Source organism: Melospiza georgiana, chromosome 1, assembly GCF_028018845.1.
Source record: "Melospiza georgiana isolate bMelGeo1 chromosome 1, bMelGeo1.pri, whole genome shotgun sequence".
NCBI lineage: Eukaryota > Metazoa > Chordata > Aves > Passeriformes > Passerellidae > Melospiza > Melospiza georgiana.
The window spans coordinates 142,958,696-142,980,840 of record NC_080430.1 but is presented as its reverse complement, the minus strand read 5'-3'; the positions used below and the strand labels follow the sequence as shown (position 1 = coordinate 142,980,840).

The 22,145-nt window shown below is 40.9% G+C and overlaps 1 protein-coding gene across 1 annotated transcript in view; it reads right to left on the bottom strand.

Annotated features, from left to right (window-relative positions):
• FER1L6 (fer-1 like family member 6) overlaps positions 1-22,145 on the bottom strand; it is a 63,749-nt gene that overhangs the window by 9,254 nt on the left and 32,350 nt on the right. Inside the window, exons 18-36 of the mRNA XM_058026643.1 lie at positions 21,050-21,202; positions 19,588-19,774; positions 18,901-19,025; positions 16,814-16,948; positions 16,125-16,274; positions 14,827-14,937; positions 14,062-14,223; positions 12,748-12,931; positions 12,380-12,564; positions 11,698-11,820; positions 11,527-11,566; positions 10,439-10,554; positions 9,218-9,349; positions 8,150-8,275; positions 7,009-7,136; positions 5,546-5,716; positions 4,211-4,371; positions 1,122-1,264; positions 457-545 (exon numbers count right to left, since the gene is read on the bottom strand). Of these exons, the coding sequence (XP_057882626.1) occupies positions 457-545; positions 1,122-1,264; positions 4,211-4,371; positions 5,546-5,716; positions 7,009-7,136; positions 8,150-8,275; positions 9,218-9,349; positions 10,439-10,554; positions 11,527-11,566; positions 11,698-11,820; positions 12,380-12,564; positions 12,748-12,931; positions 14,062-14,223; positions 14,827-14,937; positions 16,125-16,274; positions 16,814-16,948; positions 18,901-19,025; positions 19,588-19,774; positions 21,050-21,202 (2,621 nt within the window). The remainder of the gene's footprint in view (positions 1-456; positions 546-1,121; positions 1,265-4,210; positions 4,372-5,545; positions 5,717-7,008; positions 7,137-8,149; positions 8,276-9,217; positions 9,350-10,438; positions 10,555-11,526; positions 11,567-11,697; positions 11,821-12,379; positions 12,565-12,747; positions 12,932-14,061; positions 14,224-14,826; positions 14,938-16,124; positions 16,275-16,813; positions 16,949-18,900; positions 19,026-19,587; positions 19,775-21,049; positions 21,203-22,145) is intronic.

Here is a 22,145-nt window from a genome sequence, read left to right as displayed (position 1 = left end):
AAATTGCTGGAAATCCGATACATGTAATGCTATTGCAGCAGATTAAAGAGCTCAGCCAGGGTCATGGAAGTTATCTCAGTGAAAAACCTAGTGAAACTAGAATTAATTCTTGCAGCTCAACAAGCAGATGATAACATCAGAATTACTAGCTCTAGTCACCTGTAATCTCTTTATTATAAAGGATAAAGCGATAAAGGATAAAAAAGTATATCTTTGTAAGAGGTGTGTGATAGCTCTTGCTGAAAAATCACCAACAGTTCTTTGAGTAGTTTAATGGAGGAAACCAAACTAGAGGCTCCTCTTTGATTTGATGTCATGTGAACCTGAGAAAATTTCTTCAAGACTGGAGAGGTTTGTTTTAGAGGTTCATTTTCTATTTCTTTCCAGACACTTAAGAAAGACTCAGTCTTTGGAGAGCTATTGCCACTGTGGTGGGAGGAAAGCACAGATTATTACCCTTTGGGTTTTCTTGGTGAAATGTCCACAGGAGGTCCTGGCAGAGGCATATCATTAGGAAACATGTCAACCCACATCTGTACACGACCCTTGAAAACAAAGAGATAAACATCCCTGTAACCCCATTTCACAGAGGATTTAAAAGGCTTTCCATGTAGTTCTGACATCCAAAATCACCTCTTCCTCTACAAGCCCCAACCAGCTCAATATCCTGTAACTATGGTTTAATCTAGGAACTTTCTATACAATATCTTTTTTGTGCACATATTCTTTCGATCTTTCAGGTATTTGGTGAAGTTGAAATAGAGCTCAAACACTGTCAGCTTCAAAGTAAAATCCATGAAAAACAGTATGTGATGAACAGAAAAAAAAAAGAAAATCAAGGTTTAGATACAAGCAGAGGTTTTGTTAACTTAATAAAATAAAGCATTTAAAAGAATGACAATTTGCAGTTCCACCTTGTGTGATTACTGTGGATTTGGGTAAGTGGCTGTGTACACACATGGGTGACAATTTCCAGGTTAACACTGTGCAAAGTCTCACATTTGGTGCAGCACAGCAGTGCTGGCTCCATTGGTTTGCAGTTACAAATAGAAACCACAATAACTGGAAGGAATGAAAACTGTTCCTGGTCTACCATCACCACCACCTCTGAGCTGCTGTACCTGCTCCATGCCTGGCTTATCCTTGTGGTAGAGGGGCCTGGTCTCAATGTGCTCTGGGACCAGTCTGTAGCCAGCTCCAGGGATCTCTTCCCAAGCACGTAAAACCTTTAGGGAGAGATGTTCATATGATTCAACTGGCTCCTCTGAAGGAAAGAGTAAAACAAAAAGAACAATGAGAGCTGAATTATAATATTGAGCCCCTTGGTAATATGTTTCATTAGTTATTAGAGGCACTCATTAAAAATTTGCTTGAGTTAAGAGGAAGGTTTTATGCATTCCAGCCAAATAAAGAAGGGCCTTGAAATACTTCTAATTTGCATAAATAAGGGGACCCATTGGTTTAATTAGAAGATTAGTACTCAGGCAGCAGTTTTCTTGTAAAATGAAGCAAATCATTCCACTGCTACAGCATCAGTTTTTAACAGAAAAATGGAAGAGACATATCAGTTATTCTTTTGGCAGAAAATTGCAAATTTTTGAAGCCTGTGAAAGACAAGGAGACTTGTCTCTGGATTTGACAAAGCTGACAGTAAATAGGCACTAGAAGTTAGCTATGCCTCCTTTTACTCTGTAATGGCAACAGCAAAGACCTTAGGGAATTGAATCACACCTCAGAGGAAGAGAGTTGAAATCCATGGGCAACAACATTTCCACCTCCTGACCCTCTCACTTGGCCACTGGAAGGGATAACCAGAGAATCCCAGAGAAAGGCTCCTCAAGGAGGGACCAGGGCTATTACTGAAAGTAGGGTGGATGTTAGAAAGCAGAGAAAACCCTTTGAGCTCTTGAGCTTCTCTTTCCTCCCTTTTTGTGTGGGCTCCACACAAAAGGAGCTCAGACTTTTGACAAGTGATATCTTCTAGATTAGAAGATAGTGATTAGAAGTCCCTAAGTGAGAAGAAGGTTAAGATTTATTTGTGTCAACAAATTGTTATCACTTTTCCTACGCATGTTGCTATATCTGAATTACTGATCGTTGGCAGAAGACTTGTTTGGGATTTAAACAGTAGGTGTTAAACCTCCTTAATGGCTCAGAGATTGAGGAAGGATGATCTTGTGGTTATGAATCTTGGTTCCCTCTTGTGCACCAACATCTAATTTTAGCCAGCTAAATGCCATGTGTCTAGCTGCTATTCAGTCAGGCAGCCTCAGTAACAATGACACAGATTATCCTGCAATATCCTGTATCCTCTCAAAGAAACCTTTCTAAAGATTTTTTTTTTACCTCTGAAGATGCATATTGCTTCCCATTGGCTACAGATAATCCTAGACTGCCTAGGAGTAGTGGACAGGCAGCTGGACTAGATGATTGTTGTAGGTCTGTTCCAACCAGACTATTCTTATCCTATTCTTATCCTATTCTTATCCTATTCTTATCCTATTCTTATCCTATTCTTATCCTATCCTATCCTATCCTATCCTATCCTATCCTATCCTATCCTATCCTATCCTATCCTATCCTATCCTATCCAGCTTCTTTGTTCCTAGAGCAAAGTTAAATTTTTCCTTCCCTTGCAAGTTAAAGCTGGATGGATAATTATAATTTTCTCCATCTCTACAGAGGAAATGTAAGGGACTGCTTTCCCTTTTCAGTATGCCTCTAGAGCTCAAATCTGTGGCCTTTGTTGGTTTTACAGATCCAAATGATGGCCACCCCAGTAATCCATCAGGAAATAAGGACCCAGATGTACTTGTCAGAACAGCAATCTGGAGAGAAACTATGTTAACTCTACATGCGATAAACTATTTCTGTACAATATTGAAAAACTTGTGTACATAAGTCTTTTGGTCTTTGCCATCTGGTTCTATATTTCCCTGCTTCTGATTTACATCATCTTATCTGACATTGGTTTGTCTGAAGCCCATTTTAGTGAACCAGAATCTTGACTGAGACATCCTGTTGCTGGTAGTCACACTCAGTCATCTGTTAGTGAGGAAAACAAGCAGCAATACTGGAGTAAAAAATCTCTTTCAGGACAAGAAACCAAAAATGGATCAACTCTTCTCCCTTCAACAGTGCTTCCTTGGCAGCATTCCACTCAAGGTGTGAGCTGTATTTTGTAGTTGCTAAGAAGAATTGTGTCAAAGAAAACCAACACTGAAAAGGGACTGGAGGTTTTTTACACTACCCCAGTGTCCACTACTGTCTCTGAGAGCAGCTCCTTTCCACATCCTCACATCTGTTTTCCTTATTCTAAGTACAAAACTGAGTCATAGAATGGTTTGGGTTCAAAGGAATGTTCAAAGACAATTTTGTTCATCCCTCTGCCATGGGCAGAGGCACTTTCCCTGATGACTCTGTCCCACTCCCCCCCAGTGTGATAGGGACACTAGAGATCCCCATTGCTTTGACCTCCTTTTAACCAGGGAGATCTGTCAGTGAGTTACATCATGGATCCATGGACCTCACAGATACCTGGATTTACAGAGTGCTGTGTCAGAAGGGAAACCAGAGTGGCAGTAACCAAGAGGAGGAAAGAACAACAGAGAGGAAAGACAAGTAGGTAAGGTAGGACTGGCTGGTAAATGGCCTGGAATATAACTGTGGTCAGAAATTTGTCTGACCTTGAGTAACTCCCTTCAAAACAGTATTTCCCTTCCCTCTACTTCTCACTTCTTGGGTCTGCCTATTCCAGTGTTTTAATTTAGACAGAGAATACATTCTTTGAAAGACTCTTCCTGACTTCCTATGCTTTGATATTCTGTGGAGAGGGATTTCAGAGCTTGCACAGACCAACACTAAGCCAGAAAACATGTTCCAAGAGGGTCCCCCACACTCCAACCAATCTTGGACATCCCATCCTTAGGATAAGGTAGGAGCTGGTCCAACATATTCCCCAACAGCCCCCATGAGGATGTCAAGTCATTCTCAGAAGCTGTTTCACCCTACAGATTCTTTGCAATTAAGCTACAGCAAAAGCTCATACAGACACAGCCTTCATTGCCAGAGTTACAGGAGTGTTTAAGAGCAGACACAGGCTCCAGTAATCCATCTTGGCAGTTCATAGCACAGCAGGGCTCCAGATACATCTGGGCAGGCTCCTTGTACTGCCACAATGCAAAGGGAGGATGCTGAACTACTTTGTTACCGTTCTCATCTTCTGTGAAGACTGTCTGTCCCTTGAAGATTTTTGATCCTACTTGTATCTCTCCTGGCCTCATGAAGGGTCCACTGATTCTGTAGTCCTTGCACAGCTTGGTGAGGATCTCACTTGGCTTGGTTGCATCTCGCCATGCATTGTACCCTTCTCTGCAAGGAGGGGACAGAGTGAAAAATGCCTGAGGTTTCCTTCATAATAGTGCACTGACAGATCAGGAATTTCAATGCAGAGGTTCACTTTGTGGTCAGTGGTCCTGATACCAGCTCAGTCAAACTTTTCCTTTGTCCAGCACTGCTACTCACTTGAGACACTGCCTCTTTCTGCTCAGGTCCTTGGAGATCAACCACTCCTTTCCCTTAAAACACAGGAGAACTGAGGCAGCCTTGCTACAGCTTAGATAAAGTAATAGCATGGGCAGGCCTCCCATGAGGAAAAGGAACAGAGCTTGTTCCCTGTTGTACCTAAAAGATTTGAGGCTACATGTGCTGTCTCCATTCAAGGAGAATTATTCTGCAGCTCTCAGAGGCAAAGGAGAAGCTCAGGTTATCTGAGACATGTAACAAGCACATGGAGAAATATCTCACACTGGAGATTGAGCTGGCAAGGGAAGCTTGGGGTTTGGTCTGTGTTCCTGGATTGCTTTTTGACATTTTCCACCCTTAGTTTGTAGAAAAAAATGAGAAACAATCATAGAGGAGTCCCAAACACACATCTCCTAGGTTAGTGCCCTGCCCCAGGGCAGCTGAGTTATTTTAGGTTGACTTTCTCTGCATTAATTATTTTTTATGTGCAAGGTCCTTGGGAGTGCAGCTGTCTGGCAGTGACCAGAGGCTCAGGCTCACTGCCCCATGGCTCACCCCATCACAGAGGTTGTGTCAGCAGCCTCTGCCCCTGCTCTGCTCCCCCAGTGCCACCCCAGCCCCACCAGCCCTGCTGCAATCACTGCAGCTGAATAGCAGAGAGCAAAGGAGAGCCCTGGCATGATTTCTCTGAGAGATTTTTCCCTTTTTGCCTGTCCATTTGCCCTTTATGCCTGTCCAAAGGCAGTTTATCAAGCAGGTATGTTGTAAACATCAGCTGTTTACTATCTAAAATACTTCTTGAACCAACAGTGCTGTTAATTTAAAAATATCCATTCCCCACTGAGGCTGGCAGCTACCCAAAGCCACCTCTAAGCTCTTAGGTGAGTTTTAATTAAAATACCCTCTGTGACACTTCTGTGCTGGATCTGGAACACATCTGTAATTTCTCCTTTGAGTCAAGTCGCTGACTGCGAGCTCTGCTGCTGCCTGAAGTACTTACATTTCCTATAGAAGTACTTACATTTCATATTGACTCTGTAACCCACAGGTGGCTCGATGTCTGCTGTAGAAACGATTTTCCAAATCAATTTTAGTCTCTCCAATAAGATCATCTGTCCCAATGAAGTCATGGTCATAGATCAAGACTGTGAGCAAGGAGTCCTTGGGGAATGTAGCTTGTATTTCAAATGATCTACAGGAAAAATTGAGACCTATGTGAAGGCAAATCACTTTTGAAACCTCAAAGGCTAGGCTAATTAATGCCATGCAAACACTGTGTGAGTGGTGCCTCTTCTCATACACAGTGGGCTTTTTTTGTAGTGCTTTTTGCTTCAGTTAAATACATGAACCTGCTGGAAACACACAGTGCAAAAGTGTATTCTTTCCCCTGCTCCCCTAGCACCCTGTGAACACTCCTAAGATTTTTCCTACAATCCTGAATCCAGTAATGCTAATACAGCTGAGTGCAAGGGTTCTCACACATTTTTCAGAACCCCCAAAAGGGACATCTAAGTATTTTCTGTTTTCTTGCAAAATATTGAATATAGGAATTTGGGAGCACACAACAAAATGAGCAGGCAAAAGTTTTAAATAAATCTCAAAAAAGCAAAGAGCTCCCTTTTCACTTGGTGCATGTTTCAGGAATCAGTATTGTTGAGATGTGATGCGAAGTTGAAAATATAAATGTGATTGTAAAAGGGATTTGACAAATTTGTGAAAGACAGAACATCCTGATCACAACACTGGCTCCATATTTCTCCAAAGCACAGAAAAAATTGAGCTTTGTCTCTTGAGAGATGAGGTTTTGTCTCTTGAAAGATGAGTTTTCTACTTTTCCCTCTGTTCTAGGGTACTTTCAGTCCAAAATAGTGTCATTTTTCTGTCTTAATTTCCTCCACTCCAATTTAAAATATTTTCAACCTTCTGAAAATAGGGAAATTTACTGGAAAAAAAAGATCACAGCTATTAGCATTAAAACTATAAATAACTATAAAGCATTGATAATACAAACTGGATCTTTACTGACAGCTTGCCCCTGGCTGTCTGAGTTCAAAAAACTCAGATGTTCTAGAATTATGAGATTTATTTAGCACTCTATTCAACCTGAAACAGCAACAAAGATCGTGAAATCACACTTTACTCTTCTGATATTTATTTTGCTTTAAACTTAATGATTGCATTAATTTTCACAGACAATTGTCATTTGTTGCCTCATTTCCTCTCACACATCATTTTGCAAAACCTCTCACAGATTGCATTACTTGGTATGTTTTGATGAGTATGAAAATGAAAAATTTTATTATCATACAGTGTGAAACCAATTCCCAACGTTTTGACCATCAGAATTACAAAACAGAATTGACCATCAGAATTACAAAACATCCAAACAGGCAGAAATCAGCATATAGCAAACAGTAACAGCCACAGTGATAGCAAGAGATAAAGCACAAATTACACTGAATACAAAAATAAGTCATCACTGACCTTCCAAATATGGGGTTGAGCTGCTTGGGGATGTAGTTCTCCCTGTCTTTGATTTCTGTGTTGCCCAGCCTCAGCACAATGTAGGGATCTGACTTCCCATCTGGATCAGCTGGGCTGAGGTTAAATGCCTGTAAAGAAGGAAAATTGTGTCCTCAAGGAGTTTGCTTAAATACAGCAGGGTCCCTACAGAGGACTGTGGTTTTCCTGCCTGGTCCTGGTGTTCTGGAAGTTCAGGGACTTTGTCTGCCTCATGTAATGTAAAATTTGGCCTGAGGCTTTCTAGGCTACTACAAAAACATGATCTTGAGTGTTTGCAAAGCTGGAAATGTTATCCCATCACTAAGACAGAAAAAGCTGAGCAGGAAAGGCAATGCCAGAAGAAGCTGGGTGCACAAGTGCAGGTAGGATTCAGGAAAGATTAACCACAAATATTGCTCCAGAGCCTTGAACAGTGCAAACCAACTCTTTATAGAATCACAGAATTAAGGTTGGAAAAGATCTCTAGGTCCTTATATTCATTCAGGAAGTAAAACTATCTGTTTATATTTTGTTGCCACAATCTCTCTGCATGCCATCATTCTGTCTTAGATTACCTGCAATTCTCTTGTTTCTCTGAAACACCAGTTTCTTCTACCCATTTTACCTCTCACAGCTTTGTTTCTCATCCTGTGCTCTGTATTTCTACCTTTACTGAAAATTTATTCACTTGTAGAACTTTCATAGTGTGCTACTCATAGGCCCTCAAAACTACACTACCATTTCCCCCTTACTGAGGTTTTGTTTAAATGTGTGTCATTTTTAACAACTCTACTCATTAAAATTGAATGCATTTGCATATTGTGGCTGGAACAGGTTATCTATACTATGTTAGTTATGTATCCAGAGCTTTTAGTTTCAACAAGTAGAGTGAATCTCCAATCTTGCAGAAATCTCCAGATTTATTGTGAGGAATATATGTAACATTTTCTACTCTGAACACACATTTCTACAGTATGAAGCTTTGTCTGAAATATGACAAAGAAAAAGCCCAAACCCCATGGATGAGGATTTTCAGAAGCTTAAACAAAGACATTTAAGGTAAACTTAGTTGAGAAGAAAAATCCAAGTTAATTCAAGGTTAAAGGAGCATCTGCCTACTTACTGCCACGATATAAACCCTGATGAGCACCTTGACAGGGTGGTTTGGGGGGATCCCTTGCAGGATGCGGGGCTGCCCCCCATCCAGCAAGCTGCCATCCTCAGCACTTGGGTATATGCAGAAGGAGCCCTGGAAATACATGGAATTTTATCTCCCTTTAAACCAGATCAATTGCAATAAAAAACAACCCTTTGAATGAGAAAACCATAACTCATGCAACTTATTTTGTGGGAGCCCTCACAGGGAACCCAAACTGCATTGCACCAAACATCACCTTTTAACATGTCTGTTCTCTCCAATATGGAACTATCATATTTAGATATTTACAAGGAGTATCTCTGTGCCTATTTTAAACTAATACCTGTAGGTCTTCCAAATCTAGTTTTCTTATCATAAATATTTTAAAAATAATATTTTGACCTTAACTGTATATTGGCAAATTAATAATTCCATTGAGTGAGTTTCATAAGAGTGTGAGAGGGATCCAGCTGTATTTTTGCAGCTCATATGAATCAATACTGACTCATGTTGCTGAGTAGCTCACACTGCCTGAAAGCACTAACAAGTCATTTGGACAGAAATCTGCATTGCAAGCTAATTGAGACATCAATGAGTTTAATCAAACAAATCCTAATAACATTACTCATGCTTTGAACTTTTCAGATTGCCTGATGGAACCCCGGATGAGGCTGTAGCTGTGAGGGCCCACACTTAAATTACACAAAATTACATGTAAAGTTCTGTAACCGAAAGTGTAGAAGCCAAATTGCATTAGTGAAATCTGGACTAGATAATATCTCTTCTTCCCCTTCTGGAATTTCAACTCCTTGTGATTCCTAGTCAAACTCCTTGTGATTCCTATCTCAAAACAGAAGTGAACAGCTGCTGCTGGATGATGCTTTTTTCTATCAGATGATGGGAAAGGAAAAATCTTTACTTAGATATAATAAAAATAATTCTATTTACAACAGACTAGCAATATTTATTTCTTTCATCCCTGGCATCCCTGAAATATGTATTGAAACCTAAAATCTCTAAATTATTCCCCATTTAATTAACATCAAAGCTTACCTTAAATTTTCCTATTATTCTGTCTTCAGCATCAGCATGAACTTCATCATTAGATTTTCCTCTGAAGAGCTGGAAAGTTTTCACCCAGTCCTCAAAGTTATTAAATTCACTCTCCAAATCTCCTTCATAAATCTTTGAAAATAGAAGAATGCTAAAATTTTGTGGTGCAGTGAATATATTTATAGCAACTTTTTTATTAGAGAATGAATAAAAATTCATTTCGACCCAAAATGCAGACTTTAATAAAAACCAAGGTTTTGCAGAAGTCCTTGAGGAAATAAGTTAATTCCCCATTTAAAACAGGACCAGTTTTGTCCTCAACCAAAGGCTTTCCCCAGCTACTGAAATAACATTAATGCAGCAGGTGGAAGTGAATCTGGAGGGGCCAAAATGAACATTTGTAGCCACTGGTGTGAGTGAAAAACTGTGGATGTGCTGCTCTTTGCTTCTGTTTCCTTGCTGCAATGTGCCTATGTTGAACTGACCCATTCTATTGGGTTAATGCATCAAAACCTGAGAGCAAAGCAGAAAATAGTAAAGTGCTGTGGGGACAGAGCTTTAGGATATCTCAAAAGACCAAGTAATTCTTCAAAGAACATGTTTTTTCAATACTCTCCCCCAGTAATTTATCAAGCATTAAATGGAAGGGTCTATACTACTGCCATCTCTTAAAAAATGGAAACAGCAGTTTCAAATTCCCATTTATTCAGCCACAATCTAATCCAAACTGTTCTAATCTTTTCAAGCCTCTCATCTCTCCAGGCATTTTGCACAGCCCATATAGTTTTCTTTGAATTCCTTCTGTCATTACCCAATCAAATCTAAGCTGAGTATTATTTCCCATCAGGGAGGGTGCACTACCCATCACAGTAATGCTTTACACCTCTTTTTAAGGACATTCTTAATAGGCTGCAATATTTCTAACATGAAATTTGGGATTTCCAACTACAGCATTTTACATACAAACAACAAAACTGAATTTCTCTGAAGTTTCTCTGGGTTTGTCTACACCAATAAATTCTATGTCTTAAACCAAGCGGGCCACACCATGGTCTCCTCTGTGTCCCTTGTGCTGAAGGGCATTATCACTATAATTCAGTGTATTTTATTCATTTTAAAGTGTCTGAAATATGTGTAAGGAGGGTTTGCCAAACTGTGATGTCAAACTTTGGAGAGACAGTGAATAACAACAGCCTTACCTCAGCCTTACTTTTCTCTTACCTGCAGTGTTGCTAGGTTTGGAGTTTCCTTCTGCATCCTTTTCAATGTCTTATCCTTCTTCTTTTTGTCTGGCTCATCCTCTATGATCAATGCTATGTGGTCAGAAGTCTGCTTATCTGCAGAAATGTAATGACATTGTCTATGTTTTAGTAAGCAAAGTACATAAAATGCTTCACACAGGGATGCAAAACACATTTTTTCAAGATTCCTCCTTGCTTTTTCTCTATTCCTCTACTGCCAGAGATAGGGATCCTCTCTTTTACCACTGGTGCTCCCAGGCAGGGAGGTGGCAATTTGTGCCCTCTGTGGCTGCCAGTGCTCATAAAGAGCTTGCTGGGCCAAGTGTGATGGTGCCCTGTATGGCCCCCTCCCCAACGGCCACCTCCAGACCACCCTTCTCCTCCCTCTCTGACTCCTCCCCAGTCCAAATAAACAGATTTCATCCGCTTTCACATAAAATTCAAGGTTTATTTAAAATTGAAAACTGTTGTTTAGGCTGACAGCTACTTCAGATATCAGGATGACCGAAGTCCTTCTCTGCTTAAAAATATCTCAAAATAGGGTGTATTTCACCTGGTGAAAGCCTGGAAGTGTGAGAAATGGGAGGAGGTACACCAGACTAAAGTCAGATTCCAAACACTGAGAGGGGATTTCCCAACAAAAAGAGGCTGAGCCCTCAAAAGTTACAGTGAGATGGTTCAGTTCTTTGGCTGAAGTCTGGATTTTGAGTTCACTTTACTTTCATTTTTTTTTTGAGTAGTTCCTGTGTGTTTAACAACACTAAATATTTAATATAATGTCAGAGATGTCTTATATGTATAATGCTTATCATCACAGGTGAAAATTTGCAACAAAAATGATCAGAAGAGAATTTACAATTTATTTGACTGACAGGAAATTCATGTTAACACAACCCTGACTGTGAAGTTTTAACCTACCCATCATCTGAACAGCTGTAGAGGAAAGAACCCAGTACACCAACAGTACTCTGTTACCAGACATTAATTGGTGCCAGCAAAATAGTACAAAAGTGACACTAGAGACAGTATTGGTGCAAAATATTAGAAAAATGCAAATAATTTACTTACTGTCTTCAGGTTTTCCTTCACTGGAAAAAATTCCTTTTGCCTTTCAAAAGAAAAACACGATGGACAAACTCCTCATTATGAGTGTAATACCAGAAAGGAATTATTCAGCAGTAAATCTGCTTTTACAATATTGCCCATCTGTGAGAGTTCTGGACATGCTGGGTGACTCACCTTTTGCATTTTGAGCACAGAAGCATAGTATTTTGACCACCAGTCAATGACATTTTCAGCTGATTCATCTGCAATGGTTCTTTTTCTTCTCTTTGTTGACCGTCGAATGGATTTTTTAATCTCCTACCAAACAATGGCAAAAGCACTAGAACTGATTAAAACTGATCACCTGACTCATGGCATTAAGCATGAGCAGCTGTATACACAGAAAATTTCAGCCTCCAAAAGTTAAACAAAATGCAATTTGAATTCCTGTCTCTGTCTTTTATTCCAAGTCACATTGTAATCACTGTATTATTAAAGCTATCTCTGTATTTTCTACTGACTCTGCCATGACTTTACACATTGGAGACACTGCCACAGGAGCAACCCATACAACAGGCAAATCTACACAGATAATAAATAATGATCTTTCAAGGGATGCAAACATTCAGATACAAATTGGTTTCTCCAGCTTGAACCTGCAAGAATTTTAAGAACCTATCAGTGGAAGTAATGAAATTCTGTGGGGTCAAAGCTGCATTGTTAATTAGTTCTTTTGAGGGCCAGCAGGATAGTGTGGGTGTCAACATCAATACCCAAAATCTCTAAACCTGGGGTCAACAGGTTATCACTTCTTAAGGAAGGGCTGAAGTCTGCAAGACTGCAGGAGGGAATAGCTGGTGCCTTCAGCTGTACCCACCTTGTGCTTCTTCTCTTTCCCTGGCTCAGAGGCAGAGTGCTCTGGCTCAGTGGCAGGAGGGGCTGTGAGGGATGGGTCTGGCTCTACCACTGTACATTTACCCTGCTCCACCTCAGCATAGATGCCATCAGCTAAAAATGGATCTTCCTGGGATAGCTCAGCAGGCTGGGATGACTCAGGGGAAGCTGAAATTGAAACTTTGCAAGTTAGGTAAGATTTTGCAGAAATACTGTCATTGCATTTGATGATCATCAAATAATTGTGATTAAGGGTTTGATCCTATGCTCAACACAATAAAGCACACTCCTAAGTGTAAACCTCTAAGAAGGACCTTTATCTTTTTATTTGGGTCAGAATTGAGCACTTACCTTTCTCAGTTTCTGCAATGTCTACTCTGTTAGGTGCAGCTTGAAGACCTAATGGGGTTTTACATAGGAATTGCTTAAGACAGTTGATGGTATGTGTTCCAACAAGAGTACTCCTCCCAAATGCTCTCCAGTCAACCACACAGATGCTTAGTGGTGGATGCAAGAGTTCATTTTCAGGCAGCTCCTAGTGCAGGGGACAAACAGCAGCCTGAGAGAATTGCTAGAGAACATAGAACATGTCTGGAAAATTTCTCATGCCCAGCAATAAGGCTTCCACTCTTCCCTCCCTTCTCTTCCTTAGCAATGAACATATTCATAATGCAAAATTAATTCAGCATAGGCAATATGATTTTGGTTTTCTGCAAAATCTAAAAATTTTGTTCTTTAAAATACAATTTTAACTCTTTAAAATACAGAGTGGACTGTACAGACCATGCTGCTGGGATGAATCCCATGCTCTCACATTGAAGCATCTCTTGTTAGAATAAACTGGCACAATCAGGAGCGTTCAGAAGGATGAAATACAGTGTTGGAAGTTGTGAGTCCTAATTCCACTGGTGCTTTGTTGAAGGCTCTCTGCCCTATCTGCCTCAGTTTGCCCAACAACGAGATGTGGGCCCTGGGTGGTTTCATGCCTTCTAGGATGAACTACCAAGAGGAAAAGAGCTCTTAGGACAGTACAGCAGGAGCTAAAAATACTGTAGGAACTGTACTTCAGTACCCATGTTATTGTTTTGATATACTTTTCTCAAGAGGAAATTGAACAATTTTGTTTTGCTGGTGACTGCTTCTGAAAGTGCCAGCTCTTATAACCAAACCAACAGGTGATACAATAATATGCAGTTCATAAAAGCAGGTGTGACTATGCAAGAAGATCCTGAGCTCAAAGGTCAGAAATTATCAATCCCCTTAATAATCCAGTAACACGCAAAGGAAAGTTGCAAGAATGGAAAGAAAACAAAGGAAATCAAGCACTATCCAGCAAAATTAGAAAGGAGAAGGAAAAATAATAAATATATTTCTGCTAGCTGCCCACATGTTCCAACCTATCAGTAAAAATCTGATTGCAACACATTTTCTTATCTACATGGGACTTAATATCATCTTTTATCATATGGTTGTATTATTTATCATATTTATCATATGGTTGTAGCAGAAGTCTTTTAAAGTATTTTCAAATCAGCTTTTGCACAAGAACTGATATCCCTTAGTATTTAATCAAGACACAGAATAAATTATTTTATAAGAAAGGAAGATAATGGTAATTAACACTTTGTCTGACCAGAGAACAGACAGGCAGCATGCTGTACACACCACTTCAAACCAGTCTGCCAGGCCAGTGAAATTGGGGTTTTTCTTGTAGCTCTGTATGACAGAGGATTTGACTCCTTTCCCTGCACACTCGATGAGAACCTGGGGCCGATCCACGGACAGGAGCTGAACTTTCTTCAGCTCTCGAACGCCCCAGAACAGCACCTGTGGTGTGCGGAGAGAAACAGAGAGGAACAAACCCTGTCAGCCTGCAGAAACCCTGGCTTGCCATGGGCAAATGAGCTGACAGCAGCTGTGTGAAGGCTGCAGAATGAGTGGCAGTGAACAGTGAGGCTGGGCAGCATCAGGCATTGCAGGGAGAGGAAAAGCTGCCGCTTTTCCCAGCTTTCTAATATCAGGCTACTTTGGACACAAACTGTACAAGGGAGAAGGGCAGGGAAGGTGTAGGCATTGGTACACAGGCAGAAGGCATTGTTTGGCTGAAGTCAGGGACGAAGCCTGTGAGGCAGCTGATGCCAAACTGCAGCTCCAGGGGTGCCATTTGCCAGGGGAAGCTCTCCATCTCTTCTGGACACTTCCTTGGCTGCACAGAGCTGGATCCACCTGCCTTGCTCAGTCCCAGCAGGTCAGGACTGAGACACAGCCCCACTGTTCCCCTCAGTGGAAGCACAGCCTTGCATGACCTCATATGCTACTTCCATGTGAATCACATTGATCAAGACTGTAAAATCATCAGTTACTGCTACAGTTCAACAAGATAATAAAAGGAAATGAGGTTAGGAAAGGGAAATAGCCAAAGTATCTCACCTCCACTCTGTATTTGCTTAAAACAGGCCGTATGTTAGCTGGGACTGGGTAAATCTGGCCAATATCTGGTGGATCCAGGGGGGGAAGTCTGTCTGGATCTGACTCAGGAATCTGAAAAATGAAGCAGTTGTAATTCAGGCTGGTTTTTGCACAAAAAAAAAAAAAAAACGGTATTGGAAGTATCTGTTGATAATGGCACATAGAACACACTAATTCAATCCCTTTTACAAGACAAGCTGCAGAGCAGAACTGTTGTGCTGTGAGAGGAATGTGACTTGAAATTCTTCCTCTCATGCTGTGATGCTAAAACATATGGCAGAAAAAGTATTCAATCGATTGGGTTTATGTGCCTTTCTCAAAAAAGGCTCCTTTTACCTAGTAGGACATAGTTTGCCCTAAAGACATGGATGTACTGAAGCACGGTAATTCTACTTACTAAAAATGGAAAGCATGGTAATTCTGTTTAACAAAAATCCTGAGCAAAACTGCTTAGAAGGCTTCCACAGGAAATTCTGGATGTGATCCTCTCTGCACCTTGTGACTCAGCAGGAAGGCTTCTCTAATGAACTTTTTCTGAAGCCCTCACTCTCTCCTGTGACACCACTATGAGGAAATATTCCATGTGGTGTTAGATTTCACCAGACATAATAATTATCATGATTAAAAGCCTGTTTTATCAGTAAGACATGTTATGACATTCCACATTTTTCCCATTTCAGATTTCAGAATAAACTGTTCTAGGTTTTCAGCAGTTAATTTACCTTTAGCTGATAGCTCTGCAAATTTCAGTGAAATTGCCTGAAATCCTGGCATGATAGACCCCAGTCCTAAATTTTCCTTTTTTCTTGCAGCTGGAAACCATGCAATATTTCTTTTAATATAGTAGGGGTATCTAAAACCTCAACCTCCCTAATCCAATCCTTATTATTCACCTTTTCATTTCCCTAAAAGTGAAAGCAATATGGGAGCTTCAAGGCTGGTAATCAGGACCCTGTGCTACTCCAAACAGCAGCTCATTGCAATGGCAGTGAGATTTTCACAGTTTCTCAGGGCAGAGCAGGGTTTAGGGCAGGGCAAGTGACAGGCAAAGAAGGCTGACAGCCTGTGAAGTGTGGCAGGGGTGTGTGTGTGGGCAGTGGCCTCTAACAAGGGGGAAGGGGTGACAGGAATTGCATGGGGACTATGAAGCCCAATGGCTCGTAGTTCCTATTAATTCAAGATATCATGGACTCTGATGCCATGGCAGCTTTGTGAACCCCAGGGTGTAAAAGTGTAATTGTTGAGAAAGTCAAATTTACCTCCAAAAGCTCAAATGTGGCAAGAAGGTCTCCTCCTGAAAGACTTCCACAGTGCACTGGGTGATAGCAAAGTTTTGGTGGTTCATAGTTTTGATGAGCAAGTCTCACCACAGGGGCAGCCACTGTAGACCCAATATATTCTGCCTTACCCTAAATAAAGGAGAATACAGGGGTCAAATGCATTTGGATTTCACAATAGTTACAGGAGCTGAAATGATGCAGAGTTAGTATTTATGGAAAAAACCCTTCTGAAGGAAAGTCCAAGGTAAGATACAAGGCAGCTATGAAGAGGAAGAGCTGAGTACTTATTAGCTCTTCAGTGTATCCAAAATTTCTGAGGTCTGTATTTAGTCAGTGAGACTGCATCAGAGTCTGCATGGTCTTGACCAGGACTTAGGTACAATATTTACAGCAGAGCTCAGGGAGCCTGGGGGCAAGATGCTTCTGATTTCTGTAAACTGGTGTTTGGGAGCAAGATTCACTTGGGGAAAATCAAAGGCCACATCTTTGCAAGGCCATGTAGTGAATCTCAGGGCTGTTCTCAGATGTTAAACTGTAAACTCCAGTAGCACTGAGCTCTGTTCAGCAAGATGATCCATTTAAAGCCTATTCAGTGACTCAGCTTTGCTTTCATGCTTGCAGTAGGGTGTAAAAGCCCAGGTTTTTAGTGAGAAGAACTTCGAGTTTACCACTGCATCATCATCGTACAGCTCGATGACAATCTCTGGTGGGAACTGGGCGATCTCCTCTTTGTCACCGTGAAGCACAATGTTGTTGAAAAGCAGGGTCTGGTTCCAGGTGGGGGACAATGTCTGAGAGATGATCTAATGGAAGAGAGGGATTATTTATTGAGTTGTTTGGTTGAGTACCCTTCAGCAGGATGTGCTCATCTGCTGGTGACCTCCTTTTCCACAGCCTGAGCAATGCCATGGCTGAGACACCACACTTTTCAGCAGGAGAATATGAATCCTTAACTATGAGGCCGGTACCTCCAATTTCTCCATTTCCCTCTCTGCCTCACAAATCCCTAAAAGCATATCAATACATGACAACCAGTCTGTGTAGACAAACTTCAGTATTAAAGTTAGAGGAAAGCTGTTGGTTCAGGAGAGCAGGCTTATGCCAAGTGCTATCAAAATAAAGTTTTTCCCCAACTGAGGCCAGTTTTCACTTCTCCAGGACACATTTTTTCAATCTTATTTTTAGTTCTGTGTAACGACATTTAACACTTTATGAAAAAGAAAGAAGATATTTTCATGAATCACTCATAAGAAATCAGAAGTTTTTAATTTGTTGTAATTTGAATTAGGTGGATGCTTATAGCATTTCCTCATAGAGAATGTTTTACCTGCCCAGGCAGAAAATGTATTTAACAAAGATAACAGTGAAAGAGGAAAAACATGCCAACTGCAAAATTACTCATAACCTGCTCTCATTCTTTTGAATGGAAATAAGGTTCTTTACCATTTATTGGATCTTAACTGACACTTATGAAAATATGCAAGTTATCAGCTGCAACATTTTATTCAGGCAGTGAATAAACTTAACAGTTCTGTGCCTATAAACACATCTTTTTCTGGGGCCAAATTCTACTTTCCAGAATCTGGTGCATCTAGACACTGATTTAATTTGATTCATTCACCATCTTCTATTAGAAGTTAAAATCACATTACAGGAAAAAATCAATTAATAACCCTGAGGCAGAAGTAGCACAAGCAGGCATTTACAATTTAGAGAAAGGTTTTTATTTTTTCTCCCTTTGGCATATGCAACAGAACTTGCTTTGTAGCAGAACAAAATGTCAGAGGAATATTAGAATTAATTGAATTGAAACAGTCCTCTGTGTTTTACAAGGAGCGGCTGGATGGCAGGGTTAAATATTTTTTCTGAAGCAAGACCATATTAGGTGTGAAGCAAGACCACATTTGGCTCAGCAAATTCTGTTTGTGGCATGATTGTCAGAATTCCTGCCCAATTTTAACTCCAGGGTAGCTGTAAAGGGCTCAGGACCTTTGAAAGTCTCCATGTTCTGTGAGGAACCATCCTCCTGCTCACTTGCCCAGACTGTACCTCAACCCTTCTTGCTGAAACTCTGTAGAAGTTTCCATTTCTCTCTAGAGGCCCCACAGGAGCCCATTTGATCCCTGGAGTTTCCAGAGGGAGATGGGAGATGCCCATTCCCTACTGGGCATATTTTCGCAGCCTTTAAGTCTCCCAGCGCTCTGTTTTCAGCTCATTCCCATTTTAAGGCTCTACAACCACCAGTGGGCTTTGCCACATGCCATCACCAAGGGCTGTGCTGGCTCACATGGCCACAGGAGTCAGGGAAAAGTTTTCACTCTGCTCAGTGACTGAATGCACAGGCTGGAGGAAAAGAGAACCATGAGGGTTCATCCTTATGACCACACTGATACCTAGCAATGACAACTGTCCAAATTCAAAACACAGAAATAAAGATGTGAAGAAAGGAACATTTGCTACAAAAGTCCCAGTAATCCCAGAGAATCTGATATCTGAGCTAAAATAAACTAGTAGTGCTGCACCTCTTATTAGAGTAGTGGGTAACATGTAAACTTATGCCTGTTTGCAGAGCACTTTCAAGATCAGCTCTTTAACAGCAGGCATCTAGCTTTTCCTGCTAGGTAGTTCCTTGCAAAACTAAGATTTTCCCTTTTCATATCTTAATTCTTAAAGAAAACCCAAACAAACCAAACCCAAAAAACCCAAACCATTTTCAAAAGAGTTTTCAGTACCCAAAAGAGGCTTTGGAATTTACCTTTGTGGTCTGGCAGTGTGATGTGAAAGTAACTTTTGCAAAAGGATCAGAAAGTCCGGTGCTGTCAGCAGCAATGAGCCCCCTGGCCTGGTACATGTGGGCTCTCAGCTGGAAGAGCTGCAGGGCTGCATCAAGGCAGAGAAAACAGCAACATCAGCTCCATGAAACTGCAGGACACGGGCAGGGGGGAGAGTCACCAGCTGCTCTCCAACCAGGATCTGACAAGGGGAACTGTTGCTGGTGCTGTCTCACCAAAGAAGCACCTGAGACACTCAGAAGTTGTGCAAGACATCTGAATTCACCTGAAATCAGTTATGTAGGTCTCTACTGCAGGGCTATTAAGTGTCAATTTTTATTGGCCAATTTTTTATTATCTGCCATCACTCTTATGCACTAGGTGTTCTACACATCATCAGGAGAACTGAGGGATGCTTCCTCTACAAGGAGACAGATTCATGGGACAGGGAACAGAAATTCCAAGTGAACAAGTTCCTTCTTTCCCTGACATCTACAAAGTGTCAGTGGCAGAACTGATGACTTGGCAATGAAGCCAGCCTTTTCTGATGAAGAACCAAAGCCATTGTCATTTTAGAACAGCTACTTTATACAGGGGTTGTGCCACACTGAACCAGAGCTTTTGGGGCCATTTCTCTTAATTGTTAATAGGGAGAAGAAAGAGTGCCTTACTTTTATACAGCAGGCAAGCAGAGGAGGGCAGCCCACTGTGCCCTGAGTTGGTGTTAGATGATAATTCAATCTCATATCCTACAGGCAAATTGTCCATGGCACTGTGGGCATAGCTGCTGGGTCCAAGCCACAGGTAGATGTCCACCTTTGCTTGCACAGTCCAGCCCAGAGGGCGCTTGCCTGGGAGCTGAAATAAAAATCCAATGTTACCAACAAGTTCAAGAGAGATGGCTGGGTGCTGAGTAAAATAAAGAAGCATTCTCTGAGCTTGGCATTTCTTCACAGTGAGTGGCCCTGAAACTCATTTAGCACAAGAAACTTCTGGGATTCTCAGGGAAGGAATTAGTAGTTTGCTCAACTAACAGTCTATGTAAACTGCATAATGCAAATATGCACAGCTTTGTACAGACTATCTTACAGCTGCACACATATAAGTGCTATTTTATCCCCTACTTTTCCCAGGCTTCAGCCCACTTTCCATTTCATGCATATCCAATAGTTAGTCCTATGTATCACTAAAAGTATTATGCCATTGGGCAGGTCAGAAAACAAAATGTTACTAGTCTTGACTTATTATTCCCTTTTTCTTCCTTCCCACTTCATCTTGATCTGCTAAGTTCAGAGTTCAGTATTGTCTGTTCCTAAGGTAATTCCTGATACTGAAGGGGCTGAATAGTTATTTGCAGAATATTTTATTTCATGCAGGCAAACAGTACTTTGCTTAGCAAGCACCTATGGCAAGTATCTCAGGACCTTGAATGTTTTTATGTGTTCTTTAGCTGTGCCTTATGGGAGTATTCTCAGAAGTCCAAGGTGAAAAACCACTAAAAAGTCATTATATGAAGTTACTGCTGTCTAGAGTATTTGGGTTTTTCCTGATGGTCACAGTAACAATTACACTGCACAATATTCCACTCTAGGAGCTACTGGTCACACTACTTTGTACTTATATCCACTAGGGCTTTCCTTTATCATGAATAATCCCATAACAGGTTTTTTGCACATATATTGTGCAAACTTAAGCATGTTTTAAATAGAAAGTATAAATAATTCCTGTATTACCTCTGAATACCTAGGTTTCCTCACTGAGTTGCTGAGTGCTGATCTCTCACCAGTCTCCTCACAGGCTTTCATGTGCTGCATTCTGATTTTTTTGTCAGCAAAGAGGCTGTACCTTTTCTATTTGTTTATGAATACAGCCATTGATGAACAATGTTCTATACTTCCCATAACAAGTAGTGAGGGAATTAATTACTCATACATCAAAAGCCTGGCAATGATAGAGTGACTAAAGAATGACAAGTATAAATGTTACAAGCAAATATTAATAACTGATGGATACAAGTCTGTACATAATTTTTATATTACAAAGATTAATCTGTAAAATACTATCCCTGGAAGAAATCTGAATATCAAATTCTCCCTAGGCATTACCTGTGTTTGCAGTGTGCCACAGACTTACCTTCAGGAAATGAGTTTTAATCTTCCCACAGTCCTTGCCTCTCTGCTCTTTTGCTGGGGAGTAGAGGATGTTTTTTGCTGGGACTCTGGCATATGCAACTCTTTTGTTGTTGCTGATCATCCAGATGAACACATCAGGCACTGTATGCTGTGGCTGTTAAAAGAGGCATATTGAACTAAAACTGAATTCTTTCTATGAGCCACCAACATCATATTTTTATTGAAGCACTCTTTCTAAGAGTAAGAGCTGATGCCCTCACGGCTCCTGTGGAGTGGCAGATATGCCTCTGAATTAAATGTCACTTCGTGCTTTGCAGTTCATACCTCAATTTCTAATACAGCTGAAGGTAAAGAGCTTTATAGAGTGATTAAGGATTACTTCATAATTGCAGGAGAAACTAAAATTAAGAATGTGGGTATGTCTCTGTCCCAGAAAATAACTTAACCACAGACCATGTAAGCAACTACCATGGAAATACCACCAATTTCATCTATACCAGCAAACCAAAAAGGAGCAGGACCAAGCTCAAACACTGGCATGTGATCATCTTTTCTGCTTGTGACAATGCTCAGTGAGACTGCCTTGCCCTGTCCCAGATAATGTTCCCCAAACAAAACTGAAAAAAAGACCAGCCAAGAGGTTATTCCCTGAAGGAACTGTAAGCAGGCCCACTCTATTTTAAGAAGGAAGAGAATTTGTGTGTAGGATGCTAACCAAGCCACTGTGCCACTTGCTCTCTGTGCCAGGGAACAGCCATGGCCCTCTTTGGTTTGCTAGCACAGGCAGCTCTCAGAGGCACAGCTTTCCAGAGGCTGGATTTTGGCCCAAACAAATATATCAATTTTTCTGTCATTCTCAGGCTAAATGATATAGGCACCCCAAGCTCATATCAGTCCCAATCCATACAGGTGTCCATAGAGGTAGAGACATTTCATATCACAAAGCTGGCTTCTCCAAGCCACCAGGTATGGAATGACCTTATTTAAAAAAAAATATCTGTGGTGCAGCCTCTCCATACCACACAGCCCAATATTTCCTACCCTGCTTTGATAACAGCTCCATTTAATGCAAAAGATAATAAGGTCCAGATATCTGA